The following is a 23,377-nucleotide window of genomic DNA, read 5'->3' on the forward strand; positions in this document are numbered from 1 at the left end:
TTTCAAATTCAAGAAACTTTGTTTATCTTGCATTCAGTTTTGGTCTTATGGCTGAGATGAAGGAATTATAGAATCATTTTATTTCTCCTATATTCCTGTTTGGAAGCTTTGATAGCCTACATTTTACTGTATATTTAGAAACATTAAAATAGCTATGAAAGGATAGGTTATGCCTTGGTTCAAATAGTGTATCTGCCATGCTTTGAAGGTTTATTTCTCAAATACAATCTTGACAACATAAGTCAAAACAAAATATTAAACAAGTCAACACCCTGACACTGATTATGTGTAACTTTTTAAATTAGCATACTAATCTTTGAATAGCTTCACATGTCTCATGTATATATAACGTTATAGTACACAGTTTGTGTTATAAGATGAACACTCATACCATCACATTTGCATAGATTTCCTGTATACTATTATCAATAAAATGTTGTATTACATTTCCAGCACAGCTAATTAAAATAGTAATTTGATTCTTCTTTCTTAGAAATCACCCTTAGATCAGGCTATGACTGGCACCTAGGATTCTTTATCATAAAGTATCTTGTGACCAATACAGCATAGATATTAATCATGTTTCAGTTTCAGAACATGAGTTGATCCTAAATGTTTTATCTGTTTCAGGATGTCATTCCATACAAAGGATTTGAGAAAGATGAGACACCAGTACCTTTACTGGAGGAATGCTGAAAAATATAAATAAATGTTTAATTAAAAATGTATTTTGTTATGTATTTAAAATTGTACATAGTACTGAAAGGGAAAACATGCTAAAAAATGTATTTGTTAGCGCTGGGGGAGGATAGTGGGCATGTTCTGTGCAGATTGGTTTGCTTGGCTACATTGCCGCACACTAACTGATAAACACTTGCTTAGTGCATAAGCCCTTACTGGCTATATAATGGGTGGAGGTAGGAGCTCACGCCCTAATGATTACATGCTAATGGAAAAATGAGTGCATGGCCATTAGTTAAAAAAAATTGTCCATTTTACCCCAGCAATAAAAATGGCCTTAGCACACAGGAAAGACTCACATAAGGGCATTCTAAGGCCACATTTTACCACTGTTTGGTAAAAGAGCCCCATTGAGTTTCAACCCCCCAAAAATCAAACCCAAATCCTAACAAACACAAAACACATAAAAATAAAAATATATAAAAAGGACAAAATAACCACAAGGCCAAAACAAACAGTAAACAACTTAAACCAAATTTTATAAAAACTAGCAAGACCACACAACTAACACTGGGATCTGCTTGCTAAAATGCAGTACATTTTTGCACTTACTGACATGGCTAATCCAGGTCGCAAGCACCTGGCAGAATATCAAGATGCCAGTCACAGGTGAAATGTCAGTCACAGGCAAAATGATAGAAACTATTATAGAGATCAAAATTACTGCGCACGTAGCCAAACATGGTTTAATGGGACACAGTCAGCACAGATTCAGCCAAGGAAAATCCTGCCTCACCCATCTGCTACTTTTTTATGAAGGCATAAATAAACATGTGCTAACTGCAACATGTAGTCCATGATTATTCTCCACCCACAACCCACCAAGTTCCCATCCCAGAACAGAGCATGCAGTTACCCCTGGCTTCTATAAATGGCAACTAAAGTTGTGTGTGCAAATCAGTCAATTTGCACATTCAACTTAATTGTTTAACAAGCTAATCAGTACTGATAATTGGCTACTAACAAGCAATTAACTATTTGGCACTAATTAAAATATTTGTATGTACAACTTTCTAATCATATTCTGTAAAGTGGTGTGTGTAAATTATAATGAGAGGATCGCAGAAGGGGGCATGGTCATGGGAGGGGCACAGGTACACTGGTACAGAATATGCTCGATCCGCGCCTAAATTAGGCACGGGCATTTATACCAAGTTTTAGTTGGTATAAATGGTCGTGCCTAAAGTTTAGTCATACAGACAGGCGCTATGCACATTCTATAAACCACGCCTGACTTTAGAGGTTTATAGAATAGTGCTAAGCGCATTTTTTTCTGCGTCAATTTTTTATGCACCATTTATAGAATTTGTTCCTTAATGTATAAATTAGCATGTGGTGTCATGATTGCATGGGAAGAGTTGCTGCACTTACCCCCAAATGATATGTAGCATGAGTAGAGTTATGCACAATTCTATATGTAAATCTAGGCGTATTCTATAACTATGTGCGTAGATTAATCGATGTAACAGCTCTTAACAAGCAATAACGAGCACTAATTGGCAAAAATTAAAAATTATGCACGTATATTGCTATATGTATTGTGTAATGTACTGCACCTAAATTCTAATGCACACAGGCAAAAAGGGGCTTGCTTAGAGGCATGGAAATAGGTGTTTCATGGGTTTTCCAAATCGTATGCGCATTATTATAAAATATAGGTCAGTGCACATAAATCTATGTGCAGGGATTTACACCAGTTTTTCGTTAGTGTAAATGGACGCAAGTAGATTCAGTCGCATTAACTATGCCTAAGTGTATTCTAAATACTGCATGTAAATCTATGCGCAGTATTTAGAATACACTTCGGCATAATTGCCTCGCACACATTAATTTTAGGTGTCATATATAGAATTGGGCCCTTATGGTCTAACAGTGCACACTAATTTGCACATCAACCATCAAATTTTATAACTGGTGCTCAAATTTAGGCGTACAGTTATACAATAGGGTCAGTTATGTGTATATACACTAATTAGATTAATTGGCAATAACTATCCATAATTGGCCTTAACAAGCCCTACTGTATATACTGCACACCTAATTTTTATAGCAAGCAACTCCAAAGGGAGTGGCTAGAGGAGGGGCATGGGTGGATCAAGGGTGTGTCCAGCATTAAGACATGGTTTTATAGAATATTTGCATTTACATACCTACATGCAAGCAATTAGGCATGTGCATTTACATTCGTCATTGGCTGGCATAAGTTCTGTCGCCTAAAGCTAAGAGTGAAAATGAGGACTTAAGTTAACATACTATTACGGTAGTTCTACATGGAATTGCCATTATAGAACTCATGTTTAACACCCTGCATCCCAGTGCCTAACTTTAGGTGCCATTTATTGAATCTAATCCAAATGTTTAGTGCACTTCACTAATCAAGTGCTAAGAGTTGCTTCACTGTTCTGTGAATAGTTATTTTTTTCTGTATTATAGATTAAGGGGCTGATATTCAAAGCAATTTAACCAGGCTGCCCAGTTCAATCACCGCTGCATGGTTATCGGGGGATATTCAGCAGCACTTAGTGCTGCTCAACATCCCTTCTAACCACCTAAGCTAAAACCGGTTATCTTGTGGGCGGTCTGGGGGCAGAGTCAGCACTTATGTAGTTAAGTGCCAATAGTCAGCACTGGAAAAGGTAACTAGACTAATCAAACCATATAAAACATAGTTCTATCTCTGCTTGGCTTCAATTATCTGTTTAAGGGCTGAATCAATCGATTGTTTACTGTTTCCAAAAATTCTAGGACTAGAAACACAATGAAGCTACTAAGTAGTAAATTTAAAACAAATTGGAGAAAATATTTCTTCACTTAATGTACAATTAAACTCTAGAATTTGTTGCCAGAGAATGTGGTAAAAGCAGTTGCTTAGCAGGGTTTAAAGAAGGTTTGGATAATTTCCTAAAAGAAAAGTCCATAAGCCATTATTAAGATAGACTTGGTAAAATCCACTGCATATTTCTAGAAACATCAAATTAATATTTTCGTGAAAAAGTTATCTCTTACCTTATGGAAGTTGAGTGAGACTAGAACTATGCTAAATCCGGTTAGTTTCTCGATTATTGTTCACGCAGACTTACTACCATTTTTAGACTACTGTAACTTGTTATACTTCTCTATTAACAAACAACAGCAGAAGAGACTACAGCTCTTGCAAAATACCTCTCCTAGATTGATTTTTAAAATGAATAAATATAGTGAGGTTAGTCCATTCTTAAATGAGTTGTATTGGTTAAAAATTGAATACCGTATTTATTTTAAAGTTGCCTGTTTGATCTATAAATGCTCTTATGGATTAAATTCAGATATGATAGGTGGATTATAATTGGCTTGAGAAGCTGAAAGGCACTATTGCTTGATCTTCCCTCAGTTAAGGGGATGAACTTGAAAGTACTATGGGAAAGTTCTTTTTTATTTCAAGGTGCAAGAATGTGGAACTACACTTGCTAGTTGAGAATTGACTAATCACATCCTATTTTTTATGTGGAAAAACTCTTAAAACCTACTTATTTTCTTCTTAATAAGCATCATACACTAATGATTTTAATATTAATAATGTATTGAATTTGTTGTTCTATTTTTATGTAATTCCTTCCAACTGAGATTGTTTACCATTTTGTAATATGCTTTGAATTATCAAAATAGCGGAATATAAATCACACAATAGAATAGAAAAGAAAAGAATATAAAATCTGTTTTTGCCAGTGACGTGGATTGGCCACTGTTGGAAACAGTATATGGAGCTTGATGGCCCTTTGGTCTGTCCCAGTATGGCTATTCTTATGTTTTTATTCTTATGTTGTCATACTGGGTCAGACCAATGGTCCATCTAGCCCAGTATCCTGCCTCCAACAGTGGAAATCCACGTCACAAGTACCTGGCAGAAACCCTATTAGTAGCAACATTCCATGTTAATAATTTCAGGGCAAGCAATGGCTTCTCCATATCAATCTCAAAAATAGACTATGGACTTTGCCTCCAGGAACTTGTCCAATCCTTTTTTAAACCCAGATAGGATAACCACTGTTACTGCATCCTCAGGCAGTGAGTTCCAGAGCTTAACTATTCTTTAAGTGAAAAAATATTTCCTCCTATTTGTTTTAAAAGCATTTTCATGTAATTTCATTGAGTGTCCCCTGGTCTTTGAACTATTTGAAAGAGTGAAAAATTGATTCACTTTTACCCATTCTACACCATTCAGGATTTTATGGACCTCAATCATATCTCTCCTCAACCATCTCTTTTCTAAGCTGAAGAGCCCTAAACTCTTTAGTCTTTCTTCATATGGGAGGAGTTCCATACCCTTTATCATTTTGGTTGCTCTTCTTTGAACCTTTTCTAATTCTACTATAACTTTTTTGAGATATGATGACCAGAATTGAACATAGAGCTAAAGGCAAGGTCACACCATGGAGCAATACAGAGACATTATGCAAGGTTCCACGTTAGGAGTTACGGACCAAGAAAGGGATCTGGGTGTCGTCATCGATAATACACTGAAACCTTCTGCTCAGTGTGCTGCTGCGGCTCGGAAAGCAAATAGAATGTTGGGTATTATTAAGAAAGGTATGGAAAACAGGTGTGAGGATGTTATAATGCCATTATATAGCTCCATGGTGCGACCGCACCTTGATTATTGTGTTCAGTTCTGGTCGCCGCATCTCAAGAAAGATATAATGGAATTGGAAAAGGTGCAGTGAAGGGCGACTAAAATGATAGCGGGGGTGGGATGACTTCCCTATGAAGAAATACTAAGGAGGTTAGGGCTTTTCAGCTTGGAGAAGAGACGGCTGAGGGGAGACATAATAGAGGTATATAAAATAATGAGTGGAGTGGAACAGGTGGATGTGAAGCGTCTGTTCACGCTTTCCAAAAATACTAAGACTAGGGGGCATGCGATGAAACTACAGTGTAGTAAATTTAAAACAAATCGGAGAAATGTTTTCTTCACCCAACGCGTAATTAAACTCTGGAATTCGTTGCCGGAGAACGTGGTGAAGGCGGTTAGCTTGGTAGAGTTTAAAAGGGCGTTAGACGGTTTCCTAAAGGACAAGTCCATAAACCACTACTAAATGGACTTGGGAAAAATCCACAATTCCTGGAATAACGTATAGAATGTTTGTACGTTTGGGAAGCTTGCCAGGTGCCCTTGGCCTGGATTGGCCGCTGTCGTGGACAGGATGCTGGGCTTGATGGACCCTTGGTCTTTTCCCAGTGTGCATTACTTATGTACTTATGTACATTATAATATTCTTGGTCCTATTTCCCTTTCCTAATAATTCCTAGCATCCTGTTGGTATTTTTTGGCTGCCACTGCACACTGAGCAGAAGATATTAGCATATTATCTACAATGACACCTAGATCTTTTTCTGGAGTGCTGACTTCTAAGGTAGACCCTAGCATCAGATATCTATGATTCAGATTATTCTTTCCAATGTGCATCACTTTGCATTTGTCCACATTAAATTTCATTTGTCATTTGGATGCCTAGTCTGCCAGTTTCCTAAGGTCTGTAATTTTTCACAATCCACATGTGTTTTGACAACTTTGAAAAGCTTTGTGTTTTCTGCCAATTTAATTATTTCACTCGTCATTCTGATTTCCAGATAATTTATAAATATGTTAAATAGCACCGGTCCCAGTACAGATCCCTGTGGCACTCCACTATTCCCCTCCTCCAATAAGAAAAAAATGGCCATTTAACCCTACCCTCTGTTTTCTATCCAATAACCAATTCCTAATCCACAAAGGACACTACATCCTATCCCATGACTTTTTAATTTTCTCAGGAGTCTCTCATGAAGAAGTTTGTCATAAGCTTTCTGAAAATCTAGATATACTACTTCAACTGGCTCACCATTAACCACATGTTTATTCATACCTTCAAAGAAATGAAGCAAATTGGTGAGGCAAGATTTCCCTTGGCTGAACCCATACTGACTCTGTCCCATTATACCATTTTTGTATATGTGTTCCATAATTTTATTCTTTATAATAGTTTCCACTATTTTGCCCAGCATTGAACTCAGGCATTCCGGTCTGTAATTTCTTGGATCACCCTGGAACTCTTTTTAAAAATTGACTTTACATTGACCATACTCCAATCTTCAGGTACTATGGATGATTTTAAAGACAGGTTACAGATCACTAACAGCAGATCATCAATTTCATATGTCCTTATTGATCCTTAACCAGATAAGTTCCATCTGTCCACACATTCCTGAATATTCAATTCCAGTGCTTGGACGTAGCCCAGCATTGAATATTGAGGCAAAAAAATCACTCACTGCCACTGGCTGAATATTTATTTCTAAAAGTAATAGTTAGTAAAATCATAATGTATAGAAAGTTAGTCTACATAATATTAAATGATATAATTCACATAGGGCCCCTTTTAGAAAGTGGTGGTAAGCCCAGCATAGGCTTACCACTTGCTAAAAGGGAAGTACTGCTAGGCTACCGCAGCAGCCCAGCGGTAGTTGCTACCCCCAGCAGGCATCACATCTAGCGCTACAAAAATGTACTCGGCGGTAATCAGGCAGTGCCATATACTGCCTGGTTAATGCCGTGTTGGCATGGGAGCCCTTACCATCACCTCAATGGGTGGTGGTAAGGGCTCCCCCCCCCCCCCCGAAATGGCCATGCACCTAGTGCTTCACTTGCTACATGGCCATTTCTGAAAAAAAGGAAGACATGCCTTTTACCCGCTGTGGTAAAAGGGGGCCTCGGCATGCATCAAAAACATGTGCTGATGCCAGTGCAGGCCCCCTTTTGATGCAGCTTCATAAAAGGGATCTATAATCATAATGTAAGAAGTTCAATATAATAGGGCAGCCTTTAAAAAATAGAAAATGCTCCTGCAGTCATTTCCCACTTAATGCATAGTATGCATACACTATTTTTTAATTTTTTTTTTATTTTTGAGGGGTGTGGCAGGGGGTGGACAGTGGGAGTTTCTGTGCTAACCAGTTAGCACATCTATAACACCACATATTAACTGTTAGTGTACAGTTAATATGGGAGCCCATATTGCCTCATAAATAGGTGGCAGTAAGTGCTCTTGCGATAATATTTTTAGTGGCCACACACTAATGCTAACATTAGCACATTCCCATATTATAAAAAAAAAAATAGAAAATAACCTTTTTCACGGCTGTGTTAAAAATTACATTACATTAGGATTTATAGCATGCTTGTACCTTATTAGATCTAAGCAGGTTACAATACAGCCAGTTATCTCTGCTCACGGTTAGCACATAGCATCTAACTAGCTGTATCAAGTGATATATCTGGCTATCCATGAATATTCAAGTGCTGGCCACCTAAGTTTAGTGGACAAATCAAACCGCATAAATAGCAGTCCTAGCTTTGGTCGCTATAATATTAACTGTCCAGTGCTGAATATTCACTTAGCAGGTTAAGGGGGTCTTGTGCGCTAAACGCTAAAGACACCTATGTATTCCTATGAGCATCTTTAGCATTTAGTGCGTGCCTGTTTTTAACGTGCACCAAAAACATCAGCATGCCTAAGTAAAAGACCCCCTACGTTTGAGCTAGGCAACCCCCCCCCCCCCCCCCTGATATTCAATGCCAGTCATCAGAAGCAGTCTAGCATTGCTAGCCGAACAGTGGCCTAATGTTTTAATGCAGTGGCCTTTGATCCCATCACCGTAAACTATAATTGGAGGGACAGATCTTTGTGACCTTGGGTAAATCATTTAACCCTCCATTGCCTCAGGTACAAAAACCAGAGATGGAGAAAGTACCTGCTTATAGTGTGTGATTGTTCTCTGCCTTGAACTTGATGATTAAGCAGATTATAAATTCCAGAACTGAATTAAATTAATACCAGGAGGCAGCACCTACAGTATGTGGGCTTCCGCCCATAGTTTGAATATTGGGCCTATATAACATTTTGCAAGAATGTAGCTAGTATTGCTTCTTTTATATATGTCATCTTTTTGTTGTTTGAAAGGATATGATCTTGAGCATACCTCCTGGTAGGTTTGCCATGGAGAAACACTGATATTAACACCAGAGGAGTCAGAATCCACATCAGGCTGAAATAAAAAGTCAAAACAAATACATTAAAGTTATATGAAAACTGTAAAGTGATATAGTGCTATGATTAAGATAATCAGCTATACACATTTAATTGAATACATCTCCCTGTAATTAAACAACGATACAACTTATTTGTTATATTTTGCTTGGAAGCTTTGCAGGTTATAATGCCTATTAAGAAACCAACAGTGAAGTGTTCTAGTGCAAGAACTTATAAGATCACACAGATCTCTTCTTTAGATGTCATATGTTGTTTGTCTTGAAGACAAATTTACAGCATATCTCTCATATTTGTAGGAAGAGAGTCATGTAGAGCCTGCACTTTCCATAGACTTCCCTGGGCCAACAGCTATAACTTATCTCCCACAGGTCTAGCCAGGCTTATTGCATCTCTCTCTTCAGATTGGCAGAATTCCCTGCCCCTCAGCTGTTTGTTTGCCTTTTCCATAAAAGTAAACACAGTCACATTTCAATGTCATATTCTTAAGGTACCCAACTAATGAGGGAAGCATTTATTTACATGTGCAATCTGAGTCAGGGCTTGGGGTGGGCATGGAGGGTGGTTATTAATAAAGAACACTAGCTAAATGTATTACTTTGGCAACACATCTTAAAAAAGTCATGCCAATAAAGCTATCTGAAGCTCTGTAAGTCTGGGAATATCTTTCCTGCGAGCACAATCTCATTTTCTATCCATTAGTAAATAAATGAAGACTTTTAACTTGAATTCTCTTCCAAAAAATGCATGTAACTACTAACGTAGATATAATTGTAAGATTTCTGAAAACTGTAGAATAGAGATATATGTGGGGGGGGGGGGGGGGGGGGGGGGGGGGGAGAGTTCAACATGGGCTACTATTAAGACAAGTTATTCTATTGTTTACCCAGGTTATAAATAACTAGGCCTCATTTCATAAAATGGGACCTGTGTTAAAATACATGAATTGTGGTAAAATGACCTATCTTAATATAGCCAATAATGATAATGTTCTTGCACCACTGCCGTCTCTTCCAGCACACCTCTGCTGTAGCTGTTGCTTCCACATCTTCTCTGCTGATGCAAAGTACATTTTCAAATCTTGTCTCTTCTTTATCACAGCCATAAAAGGACACCCACACAAATCACAACCACCTCTGACCACTACTCATGACACAGGATATAGGTGGAATTTTGCTCTAGTCTATGAGATTCCAAGTCCTATCCATCTGTAACTCGGATCTCGCCGTGATTATTTCATGTCCAAAACCTCAGCCTGGGTCACAGGGATAAATCACACACTTTTTCTCTTCGATTGCGGTGCCACAGGGGATCACACACACATTGCACTCAAGTCCCAGTTCGCCTGCAGTCGAGCTTAGGAGTGGGTCAATGGTCTAGAATAGACAGCCAGGGTGTTGGGAGCTTGAGAGAGCCTCAATAGTGATCCTTTTCTCAGTCTAAGAGCAAACGATCTCTCTCTTACATCAAAAACCACTCTGCACTCCAGGAGTTTTATTCAATGCAAGATAACCTTAATGGAACTTTTTGCAACTGTCAGTTAAACATTTCAGAACTCTTTATACACACTGTTCAGAGATCGTTTAGGATGACCTTAGCCACTCTTCCTCACTCTTTCAAGGTTCCACTACTGTACATATTTACACAAACTCCTGTTTTCTACCCCTCCTGTTGTGCCAGCAATAACCCCAAAGCTGCTTCTCCTGCATCTGATTTCAGGCACAGACCCTTTAGGCTGTCTTCCTTCCATCAGTGCTCCTCGCTGGGCTGCACTCTGGCATTGGACAGGCTTCCCCTGTCCTGGTATCGCTTCCAGGCTGGACTCTTATCCACCTGAAGCTCTGACTCCTTTCTAGTTGCTGCTTAGATGGGTAGCAACTACATATATTCAGCCTGCAGTTATCTCATACACTCATAAGTACATAAGTATTGCCAAACTGGGAAAGACCAAAGGTCCATCAAGCCCAGCAACCTGTTTCCAACAGTGGCCAATCCAGGTCACAAATACCTGGTAAGATCCCAAAAAAGTACAGAACATTTTATACTGCTTATCCCAGAAATAGTGGATTTTTCCAAGTCCATTTAATAATGGTCTATGGACTTTTCCATCAGGAAGCCGTCCAAACCTTTTTAAAACTCCGCTAAGCTAACCGACCCTGCCACATTCTCTGGCAACGAATTCCAGAGCCCAATTACACGTTAAGTGAAGAAAACTTTTCTATGATTCGTTCTAGCTTCATCGCATGCCCCCTAGTCCTAGTATTTTTGGAAAGTGTAAACAGACGGTTCACATCTACCCTTTCCACTCCACTCATTATTTTATAGAACTCTATCATATCTCCCCTCAGCCACCTTTTCTCCAAGCTGAAGAGCCCTAGCCGCTTTAGTCTTTCCTCATAAGGAAGTCGTCCCATCCCCTTTATCATTTTCGTCGCCCTTCTCTGCACCTTTTCTAATTCCAAAATATCTTTTCTGAGATGCTGCAGCCAGAATTGAACACAATATTCGAGGTGCGGTCGCACCATGGAGCGATACAAAGGCACTCCAGAATCCCCCAGTGCTTCCAAGGGTCCTGGTGGGGGTACAGACAATCAAAGACCTCCTATATCTTACCTCAATCCCCTTTATTATTTTCCAACTCCACCCCTGCTGTGACTCACCACAATGATTCACTTTATCTCTGCAACTTCTCAGCCAACCCCTCCCTGGGCAGGCCTCCAACTCCCTCTCTCCAGCCCACTGGCAGGGTCCTCCCTCCCCTAGGGCCTCTGGAAAAATCTATCACTGCTATCTTAGTAATAACCTTATCATGGGATATTACAAATCCATCTTGGGCAGTGATGTCACTTCTTCTCTGCAGATAGATTAGTCAATATTCAAAGCAATTTAACCATGCAGTAAAGTCTCCTACCCGGTCAAATCACCTGTCACTTCTAATATGGAACCTAGCATTATGTAGCTATAATTTGGGTTATTCTTCCCAATGTGCATCACTTTGTACTTGTCCACATTAAATTTCAACTGTCAATTGGATGGCTAGTCTTCTAGCCTCCCATGATCATTCTGCAATTTCTCATAGTAGAATTTAAACAAAAAGTTTCAAATTAGAAGTAACAACAAATAAAAATATATACCTTAATAACTTAAAATGCATAAAATGTAGACCATCACAGCTGGGGAATTATTAAATGGGGAATTATTAATAATCCCTGTGGTGTGAGGGATTTGTGTGTGTGGTGAATGAGTTTGTGTATGTGTGTTTTCATGTGGCATGAATGTGTTTGTGTATGCAAGTGAATAAATGTGTGTATCTTTGTTGTATGTTCTGTTTGTGGTATGTAACTTTTGTGTCTGTGGGGGTATCTGGGGTAGTGGGGCAATTTGCGGGGAGCAGAGCAATTGTGGAGGGAGGAGGTAGTTTGCAAGGGGTAATGTAGTTGTTTGTGCGAGTGATAGATTTTGGAGATAGGGTAGTTTGTGGGATGCTGGTGCAGTTACATGAAGTAGTTTTTGGAAGAGCAGTAGTTCATAGGATGCTAGCCAATTGTGGGGGTAGATTTTGGAGGGTGGGGCAATTGTAGGGGTAAAAGGCACATTTTTCAGAGTAGGAACAGTTTTCAGGATAATGAGGAATTTGTGGGGGATACATTTTGAGCACGGGGCAATTTGCAGATTGGATGGGCAGTTGTTGGGGTGGTTTTTAGGGGGGGATAGTATGCGAGATGCTGGGGAAGTTTTAACAGGTACCGTATTTTTCGGACTATAAGACGCACCGGACCATAAGACGCACCTAGGTTTTATAGGAGGAAAATAGGAAAAACATTTTGAAGCAAAAAGTGTGGCAAAATATTTAATAACATAAATAACATAATATTTAACCAAGGTAAATGTAAACAGAACTCAACAGCAGCATTAACAACCATTATTACTGACTTTAAGCTTTAAGTACAGAAACTCCTCTAATCATCAGGGAACCCCAAGAACTCCTCGTCACTACTGTCCACATTTATGAAGCTCAGTTCCTCAGAATCACTAGTATCACTGTCTTCACTCTTTTCATAGAGGATGTCATCTTCAGAGCCGTTTAAGGCATTACAGATACCACATTTTTTGAAGGACATCACAACGGTTTCATACTTAACTGACTGCCATGAGGTTTTCACCCACTGACAAACTTGGGTGAAAGTGGGCCTCTTCATTCGTCCAGTTGGTGTCAGATCATGATTTCCAGCATCCATCCATTTATTCCACTCTTCTCTTATGAAAACTTTAAATGGCTTGTTGATGGAAACGTCCAAAGGTGGCAACTGGCTGGTAAGCCCCCCAGGAATTACGGCTAGATGGGTTTTCTCTTCTTTAAATCTCTTTTTTGTGGCTTCAGTGATATGTGTCCTAAACTGGTCAAGCACTAATAGAGCAGGTTTTTTCAGAAGCCCTCCAGGACGTTTGGACCACACTTTTTCTATCCATATCTTCATGCCATTTTCATCCATCCATCCTTGGTCATGAACATGAACAATGACTCCTCTTGGGATTGCCTCTTTTAGCATGTTTTTTCTCTTGAAAATCAGCATTGGTGGTAGTTTGGTGCCATCTGCACAGCAGGACAACACAACCTTGTAATGGGTTTTCTCATGCCCTGAGGTTTTCACGGTTATGGTTTTGCCACCTTTCACATCAACAGTCTTGTTTGATGGAACATCAAAGGTTAACGAGACTTCATCCATGTTCCCAATCTGGCTTATTTCTAATCCATTTTAATTTTTTTGCATCCAGTACAAATTTGTGAAAAGACACAATCTTGGATTCATATTCTATAGGCATTTTTTTGTGCAAACCTCATTTGGTGCGCATAGCAAGGCCACATCTTTTTATAAATCTGTGGCACCATGATGGTGATCCAGTGAAGTCCTCAATGCCTTTCTCTGTAGCAAGATGTTTGGCTTCATATATGATCATTTTTATAGATACTGAAAAGCCATAGTTCCTGTGACATGTGATCCACTCTTTCATAGCCACTTCTAACTGTGGCCATTTTGCAGCATGCCCACGAAAACATTGTTTTGTTTTGTCCGTTTTTTGCAGCTGATCCTCCTGTTTCCTCCATTCCCTTATTTTTTTGGTTGGAGGTGGCCCAAAGTGTCTCTCCGCTGCTCTGTTATCATGTTCTTTGGCGTACTTCACTACCTCCAGTTTAAAAGGGATTTTATATGAAATCCTTTTCTGCTTTGACATCTTTCCACAATTACGGTAGATTCAGCAGCAGACTACGGTATGCTATTGTATCTTTCTGCAACAAAATACAGTAATGACAAAACTATCAGCACTGTGTCCTTCATAGTTATGGGGGCACTGTAGCTGAGAACATCAGTGGATGATACACTGTTATGGGGAGATCTACTGCTGATGCACTGTTATGGGGGAGATCTGCTGCTGATGCACTGTTATGGTGAAAATCTGCTGGAGGACCACAGGTTGTGCAACACTGTTGTATGGGGACAGCAGTTTTGCACAACCTGTGTGGCTCTACAGTGGAATTTGCCTATGTTAATGTTAATGGAGGACACACCAGTCACGTGATGGAGGCACGTACGGGTGCCGCAGGCTTTCTTCTCCTAACGTGCCTGCACCACCTGTACCCTCCTCCCTAGCACTATAGTATGTTTCAGCGGGGACTCCGCTTCTGCCTCCCTTGTTTCGCACCGCCGGGACATCCCCTCCTCCTAGCCCAGGGCCCGCAGCATCGCCCCACTCCTGCCGCCACCGGCTTCCTGCAGCGGTGACCCTGCTCATGCCTCCTGTGACCCCGCTCCACCGCCGCCATCCCGCACAGCGAGCAGGTACGCTACATTCGAACTATAAGACGCACCCACATTTTCCTCCCAAATTTTGGGGGAAAAAGTGCATCTTATAATCTGAAAAATACGGTAATTTTTGGCAGTGACCTAGTTTTCAAGATGATGGGGCATTTTTTGGGATGTAGGATGGTAGGGCAGTTCCAGGGGATTGTTTTCGGGTGGTAGAAATTTTTCTGAGTGGAAGGGCATTTTGGGGATAGTTTTTGTGAGGTAGCAGTTTCTGCAGGACATAGTTTGGGAGGATGGGTGAACAGAGAACAGGGAAAAGCAATTTGAAAGGCATTTGACTATTTTTTTTGGCAGACTTATTTCTCTGGATCCCAGGTCCAATCCGATCTATTTTCAAACTTGATATGTGCTTTCTACTGGTTTTTCCCAAATGCCAAGTTCTATCTCATTCCATTTAATTTTCTGAGAGTTATTTTGTCCACAGGCATACAGAAAGACAGATGGATAGCCAGACAGACATTTTTGACCCTTTTGTATAATACTTTCCAAATTTTGGGGCCCTTTTACTAAGACACGTAGGCACCTATGCGTGCCAAACACACGCCAAATTGGAGTTACCGCCCGGTTACTGTGTGGCCCTTGTGTAATTTCAATTTTGGTGCGCACCTGAAAAATACTTTTTATTTTCTTGTGCGCATAACAAACGCACGCCAAGTGGCATTTGACGTGCATAGGTCATTACCGCCCAGATTCTTTACCACTAGGTCAATGGCGGGTGGTAAGGTCTCAGACCCAAAATGAACGCTCAGCAATTTTGATTTTTGCCGCACGTCCATTTTCAGCAAAAAAAGAGGCCTTTTTTACAGGCGCACTAAAAAATGGATCAGCACGCACCCAAAAACCCGCACCTACATTACCGTAAACCATTTCTCAGCATGTCTTTGTAAAAGGACCCCTTGGTTGGTAGGAAAGAATAAAAAGCACAGGTGTATTGACTGAAATGGATGCATTATGATGGAGCAATAGGTTGGATAAACAGTGCATTCACATTTTCCATTATGAGCCTATAATGAAAATTCAGGATCAGGCCTACCTCAGTTTTCTTACACATGCTCTGTTCATCATACAATGGATTGACAAATCCACTAGGAAGTGCTTCTCTTGATTTCCTGAAAAACACAGAGCAGCACAGGCAGAGAAGTCAATTCTGCAATTATTTTCTCTTTGGTGTAGTTAAAAAAAATAATCCACATGTATTTCTTTACTTATTAAACTCAGAAGTTTGTAAAATATGTCAGGATTGACAGTTAAAGATGGCAAAGTTCTTTAATCCACAAAATAGATATTGCCTATCACAGGAGGTAACAGTGTGAGTTGCTGTCAGCTTTTGTGTGTCTCAACAATGATCTGGAAGAACAACCTCTACTGTAAGAGGGTAATTTTATAACTGGGTACCTAGGTTAGAGGCCAAGTAGGTGCCTATGTAGGTGTTATTTTATAAAAATACATAAACAGCAAAAGTCAGGGTTTGAACACAGGTACAGTCATGTACACCTGCTTGAGAGCAGGTGAAAATGTTCCTGTGTAAATTTCACAAACATGCACATTAATGAAAGTATATTATAATCAATGCACATACTTGTAACCTCTACCCTAGCTCTGCCCATCAAAAAAAGTGCACACCTTCTTGACAAAGGTCATGCTTTTAAACCAGTTATTATTATTATATAAAATGTCTATTACATATCTGGCCACAGAAATGCAAAACATACTTTATAAAATTATCTCCATAGTGTATTTTATGCCCATTCAGTTCTTGTCATTTTATTGTTTTTGTCTAGTGAGTTCCTGCTGCTCCTTTAGGTTTCAAGCCCAGCTGATATTAGTGATGGGCATGATGAATCCTCATTCACAACTATTCAGGGGTATTGTCTACTATTGAACATATCCTAAGAACGGTCTTACGGTGGTGCAGACTGACTGGACCACCAAATGAAACTTAGACTTCTTCCCTACACATTGCCTTTTTTTTCCTGTTCCTCTCCCTCTCACCTTTTCCTGTGTGCATTGTTTACAGTCCTATTTTAATTTGTAGTTCCTTTCTTTTTTTCTTCTCCTCCTTCTAAATCTGTTTAGTCTATACACCGCTATGCTCTGCTTGCTAGTTAGAGTGGTTTAGCAAGTCCCAGTAAACCATAATTGCAGGGACAGTCGCTGACCAGTAGATATGAATGCAACATGTTCTGGTGAGTGAAGGTCCGAGCTGGGAATCAAATTCTAGTCTCTTCACAAAGCAGCATGCAGCATCCAATCTCTGGGCTGGTCTACCTTTAGCATCTTTATTACTATGATGCGTTAAGCACTAACATGTGCCTAACACAGTTTAAAATGCCATACTGTGGGGCATGCTCGGGCATCTCGTGGTAGATGTCAGATTAGAGTGCGCTGACCCGGGTACGTCAGAAGGTGGAGAATGGATGTTCCTTCACTAAACAGTGCATTCACATTAAAGCGTGCTAACCAGTTAGCACAGAAATATTGTGTCAGTCCTTACCGTTTTCAAAATGAGTGGCAGTAACTGTTTATTTTTTTAATGGCTGTGCAAAATTAGCACGTGACCATGGACACAAACAATGGAAAATTTGTCATTTCACCCTGATTCTATAAAGGTCACTGAAAATTGCACACACAAATTTATAGACGTTCCCAATTTGCATGCATAATTTAATAGAATAATGAGCCAATAAGTGCCAATAATTGGCTTTTTAACATACAATTATCAGTACTAATTAGATTTAATTGGGACCAAAGCACGTTGTTCAAAAAAGGGGGCACAGAAATGGGAGGGTCATGGACATTTTGGGGTGGAACAGAGCCATGGTTTTGAGTTACACATGCAATTACAGAATAATGGTGCTCTGCATGTGAATTTAGGCATGGGCATTTCCACCACATTTTCATTGGTATAAATGACTATCCTGCTTATAATCGAAAGAGAAAAACGCCTATATTGTGACCCAAATCGGGAGATAGACGTTTATCTCCCAAAAACTAATAAAGCGGTATAATCAAAAGCCGAATTTGGACGTTTTCAACTGCACTCCGTCGCGGATGCGGACAACGTTGATGGGGGCGTGTCAAAGGCGTGGTGAAGGCGGGACTGGGGCGTGGTTATCTGCCGATCAGAGATGGGCGCCTTTCGCCGATAATGGAAAAAAAATATGCGTTTTTAGCGAGAATTTAGGGCACTTTTCCTGGACCCTGTTTTTCTACGAATAAGGCCCCAAAAAGTGCCCTAAATGACCAGATGACCACTGGAGGGAATCGGGGATGACCTCCCCTGACTCCCCCAGTGGTCACGAACCCCCTCCCACCACAAAATATGCCGTTTCACAACTTTTTATTTTCACCCTCAAATGTCATACCCACCTCCCTGGCAGCAGTATGCAGGTCACTGGAGCAGTGGACTTCAGGCAGGTGGACCCAGGCTCATCCCCCCCCCCACCTGTTACACTTATGCTGGTAAATGGGAGCCCTCCAAACCGCCCCCCAAACCCACTGTACCCATGTGTAGGTGCCCCCCTTCACCCCTTAGGGCTATAGTAATGGTGTAGACTTGTGGGCAGTGGGTTTTGAGGGGGATTTTGGGGGCTCAACACCCAAGGGAAGGGTGCTATGCACCTGGGAGCTGTTTTACCTTTTTTTTTTTTTTTTGTAAAAGTGCCCCCTAGGGTGCCCGGTTGGTGTCCTGGCATGTGAGGTGGACCGGTGCAGTACGAATCCTGGCCCCTCCCACGAATAAATGTCTTGGAGTTATTCGTTTTTGAGCTGGGCGTTTTCGGTTTCCATTATCGCTGAAAAACAAAAACGCCCAGCTCAAAAAAAGATAAACGTCCATGTTTTTTCGAAAATACGATTCGGTCCGCCCCTTCACGTACCCGTTCTCGGAGATAAACGCCCATGGAGATAGGCGTTTCTGTTCGATTATGCCCCTCTATGGCTACATTTACATGCGATTCTCCACTTAAGTGTCTATTCTATAAACTGCGAGTAACTTTAGGCACAGCTTATAGAATACTGTTTTTGTGGGTATTTTTTTACTACTACACAGTGCTGTATACATTATATGCAGATACTTTGTCCCTAGAGGGCTCACAATCTTAAGTTTTTGTATCTGGGGAATGGAGGGTTAAGTGACTTGCCCAAGGTCACAAAGAGCTGCAGTGGGACTTGAAACCAGGTTGCCAGGCCCAATGCCCACTACACTGACCATTAGGCCACTCCTCCACTTGGCACTGTATATAGAATTTAGCCCATTACAGCTGTGGTAAAGGCATAAGGGAGGCACTAAGGCCACTTTTTACCACAACTTAGTGAAAGAACCCCCTAAGGTTGCTATCCAGCAGTCCAAACAGAGCTAGTGTGATGAGGATTGTAAGGATAAATCTTCAAAGCTTTAGTTGGGAACAAAATTGGGGAGAGGGGTACACTACTAGAATGGCTGACTCTGCCAAATGGACCAGTGGGAAAAAGAGAAATTCTTGGCTTGTAAATTGGGTAGGATAAAAACCCAACACATATATAATGAAGGTTAAAAAAAACTGATGTGAGTATTCAAACCGCATGCTGTACTCTCCTACTGGAGACAACTTAAAGTACACGTTACACTTTTTATCCAAAGAGTCACTGAAATGCTGACACAAACTATGCTGGTAGATTGTGTTTGAGCATCATGTTAACTATTGAAGGCTGAAAAGTAAGAATAGCTTCTTGAAAAATGAACCATTTTATAAAGACAGCAAAGTTGTGGTTTTATAAAACAGACTCCCAGATCCAGCCTCTATAATGCACAAGTTTACACCTGCTCCAAAGAAGATGCAAATTTCTACATATAACCTGCATGGAGTGGTGAGAAATCAAGTAATTGATAGCAAATTACTTTCTTTATTGCCTTTCCAAATGTAGGAAGGTTGGCACAGGGCAGTAGTGATTTAATAACAACAGCAGCTTCCTGTTGTCTTAGAATTGATTGCGCCAGAGCTTCCTTTAACACTGTCACCATATAACCTAGTCCTAAACTTACATTAATTATATAAATTTAGCATGGAAGACATTTTGTGTTCTTTAATGAGATCGGAAATCTAATCCATATATTGTTTTCATTCTTAAAAATATTTTCTACTACTACTACTTATCATTTCTAAAGCGCTACCAGACGTACGCAGTGCTGTACACTTGAACATGGAGAGACAGTCCCTGCTCGACAGAGCTTACAATCTAATTAGGACAGACAAACAGGACAAACAAGAGATAAGGGAATATTAAAGTGAGGATGATAAAATAAGGGTTCTGAACAAGTGAATAAGGGCTAGAAGTTAAAAGCAGCATCAAAAAGGTGGGCTTTTAGCTTAGATTTCAAGAGGTCATCAGTTCAAAATCTAACCGAGCAGAAGAAATAGTTACAGAAGCTACCAAGCCTGATAATACATTTCCAGATTCCATAGTTAAAAGGGATTTCTAGTCTGTGAAAATTAAGGCTCTTATGTCCCTAAAAAAAGGTCACACATTTCTCAGCTGATAAATCATTAGAGCAATTCTGAGGTTTGGCCTAATTTGAAGATAGATCTCTCAACTGCTGAAACAGCTTCTTAGAGTAATTCCTAGTTTGTCAAAGTTGCTCAGAAAAATATTTAATTTGGCTGTTCAAAGTTCATTTTGTATAGTCTGGTCTGCAATTTACATCCATCCATCTTTATTACCTGCAAATTACCTGCAAAGGGATTTTTCCACCATTTCCTCTCCAATTGCCAAGACTCATTTTAAGCTACATACGTCATCATGAACCATCAGGCATTTTTCTTCTCCCTGATCATATTTTTTTAAGGGGCTAGATCATCCACACTCTCTTAAACCTACTATTCTGTACTACGATTGTACACTGATGGAATTATCATGGTTAGGATTTCTATAGGCCCCTTTTAATTGATGAGGTTGTTTCAGTTTGACATTTGTGCAAGTGATAGCAGCAATGATACCTTTATTATTTATTTTTTATAATACTCCTTTATTTTGTATTTTAATGATCCAAAAATTTGTTCAGGATAGATCACGAATGGCATACACGTAGAGGGGCATAATCGAAAGGGATGCCCAAGTTTTGCTGAGGACGTCCTTGCAAAATGTCCTGATGGAGGGGTGGGGAAACCCGTATTATTTAAACAAGATGGATGTCCATCTTTCATTTTGTTAATATGGTCAGGGATGCCCAAATCTTGAAATTTAGGTCGTCCTTATAGATTGTTGTCCCTAGACTTGGTCATTTCTGATTTTCAGCAATAATGGAAACCAAGGACACCCATCTCAGAAATGACCAAATGCACTGGTCCCCCTGACATGCCAGGACACCAACCGGGCACCCTAGGGGGCACTGCAGTGGACTTCATAAATTGCTCCCAGGTACATAGCTCCCTTACCTTGGGTGCTGAGCCCCCCAACCCCCCCAAAACCCACTACCCACAACTGTACACCACTACCATAGCCCTTACGGGTGAAGGGGGGCACCTAGATGTGGGTACAGTGGGTTTTTGGTGGGTTTTGGAGGGGTCACATTTACCACCACAAGTGTAACAGGTGGGGGGGAGATGGGCCTGGGTCCGCCTGCCTGAAGTGCATTACACCCACTAAAACTGTTCCAGGGACCTGCATACTGCTGTGATGGACCTGAGTATGACATTTGAGGCTGGCATAGAGGCTGGCACAAAAGATTTTGAAATATTTTTTTGAGGGTGGGAGGGGGTTAGTGACCACTGGGGGAGTAAGGGGAGGTGATCCCCGATTCTCTCTGGTGGTCATCTGGTCAGTTTGGGCACCTGTTTGTGCCTTGGTTGTAAGAAAATCACGACCAGGTAAAGTCAGCCAAGTGCTCGTCAGGGACGTCCTTTTTTTTCCATTATGGGTTGAGGACATTCATGTATTAGGCACGCCGTCCCTGCAACAGAAAGCAGCTGGGGACGTCTAAAATCGGCTTTCGATTATACCGATTTGGACGACCCTATGAGCAGGACGCCCATCTTCCGATTTGTGTCGAAAGATGGGCGTCCTTCTCTTTCGAAAATAAGCCTGATAATATTGCAAAACAAACAATAGACAACTGAACAAATATAACAAGAAGGTAAAACCATTATAAGGTAGAAGAGTCAACAGGCCAAAACAAAATGGTAAGCCTTTACTTTAAAAAAAAAACATTTTTTATCAATGGCCAAGTTAAACCTTTTAACCTGAGCATCAGCAAGTAAAGAGTTCTAAAGTATAGGGCCAGAAACTGAAAAGTGTCACAGAATATACCACCTGGAATGATGGCTTCAGGAGGACCAGTGATTAAAGATGCCAGCAAACACTAGTATGGCAAACTGGATAAAAATTATTTACACAATGATTTGCCAGGTAAGCACAGTTAACAGCAGAAATAGTTAGCAGGACGGTATCAAATGACTGTAAAGTGCAGAAGTTAAACTGGGGCAGCAGTAATAAAGAGGGCATCCCTCCTCAAAATAAAAAAAAAAAAAAAAAAGTCAGGATAATCACTTTAATTTAATCTGCCAGGCTACAGGAAGACAATTCAATGCCTTCTGATAGGCCATAATAGAATCATAGAAGCCAAAAGCATGGCTGCAACCTTCTGAATCAGCTGGAGAACACACTATATACAATCTGAGGCTTCAATACTGAATCATAGGCCTAAACTTGTTCCCTGAACAAAATACTTTAGCAACTTTACCAATTTCTCTTTGTAAAAGAAATTTTGGCCACTGCTCTTATCTGGCTTTTCATTCTTAATTTCAAGTTCAGAATGATTCTCAGAATTCTGGCCTTAGAAAGAACAGTAACAAGCAGATGCTAGGAGCAAAGAATGACATGGGGATAGGGATATGTGATTAACCGTGGGATGGGGACAGAGCTTTTGGGCATGGGACAGGGATAGAGCTGTGGGAATGGGGCGGGGATGGGGACAGAGCCCGCAGGGATGGGGACAAACTTTGTCCCCGTGTCATTCTCAAGCTAGGAGACAACATAATCAGGTACAGATGACAGCCAGCTTATAGGACTTCTTTTCCATAAGCTTGAGCATGAACTTATTTTGTACCATGTATAGATGAATTCTAGTCATACACTAGGAAAGAGCAGTTGAAGAAGAGGCATGAGTGGTAGGGAAATACATTCATTTGAAATGACATTTCCCATGTTGTTGTGTGTCTTTTTCTCCCTGAAACATAAGGAAAACCACTGAAATTTTGTTTCTTTGAAGGTGCCATTAATAGCACACACTCTTCCGAAAGAGTTCACCCTTCCAGAAAAGGCCACACTCTTTTTTTAATAATGTGCACATGTGTGAATAGTGGACATATGTGCACACCATTTGAAAAGAAGGCACCCACTTTCAGATAGAGTATGCATACTGCGGAGACTGGGTGCATTCTTTGAGAAGAAGGTTGCATTTCAGTAGCTTTATGAATTAATTTCCTTTTTCTGTAATATTTTCATATTTAATATAAAAATAAAAATATATAAGAACCAAAGCCACTACTGCCCACAGAAGACTGACTCTTCAGTCTACTTCTTGTTCATGATCCTTCAGTCAGCAGGAGGAGTTAGCAAGCAGCACTTTTTACCTGCTGCTTCCTTGTTCCTCAGCAGTCAAAGGAAGAAAAAACTAAACAAGAATAGGGGTGGATCCAAAAACAAGTGTAGAGTTTAGACGGATGCACT

At 40.3% G+C, this 23,377-nt stretch overlaps 1 protein-coding gene across 1 annotated transcript in view; it reads right to left on the reverse strand.

The window, feature by feature from the left end:
- Positions 1–287: 287 nt before the first annotated feature.
- The window catches only part of MALRD1 (MAM and LDL receptor class A domain containing 1), a 787,803-nt gene continuing 764,713 nt past the window's right edge, over positions 288–23,377 (reverse strand). The window contains 3 exon segments of the mRNA XM_030202038.1: positions 288–692; positions 8,737–8,802; positions 15,705–15,780. Coding sequence (XP_030057898.1) covers positions 627–692; positions 8,737–8,802; positions 15,705–15,780 — 208 coding nt within the window. The 3' untranslated portion in view covers positions 288–626.

This window comes from Microcaecilia unicolor, chromosome 1, assembly GCF_901765095.1.
Source record: "Microcaecilia unicolor chromosome 1, aMicUni1.1, whole genome shotgun sequence".
In the NCBI taxonomy this organism is placed as follows: domain Eukaryota; kingdom Metazoa; phylum Chordata; class Amphibia; order Gymnophiona; family Siphonopidae; genus Microcaecilia; species Microcaecilia unicolor.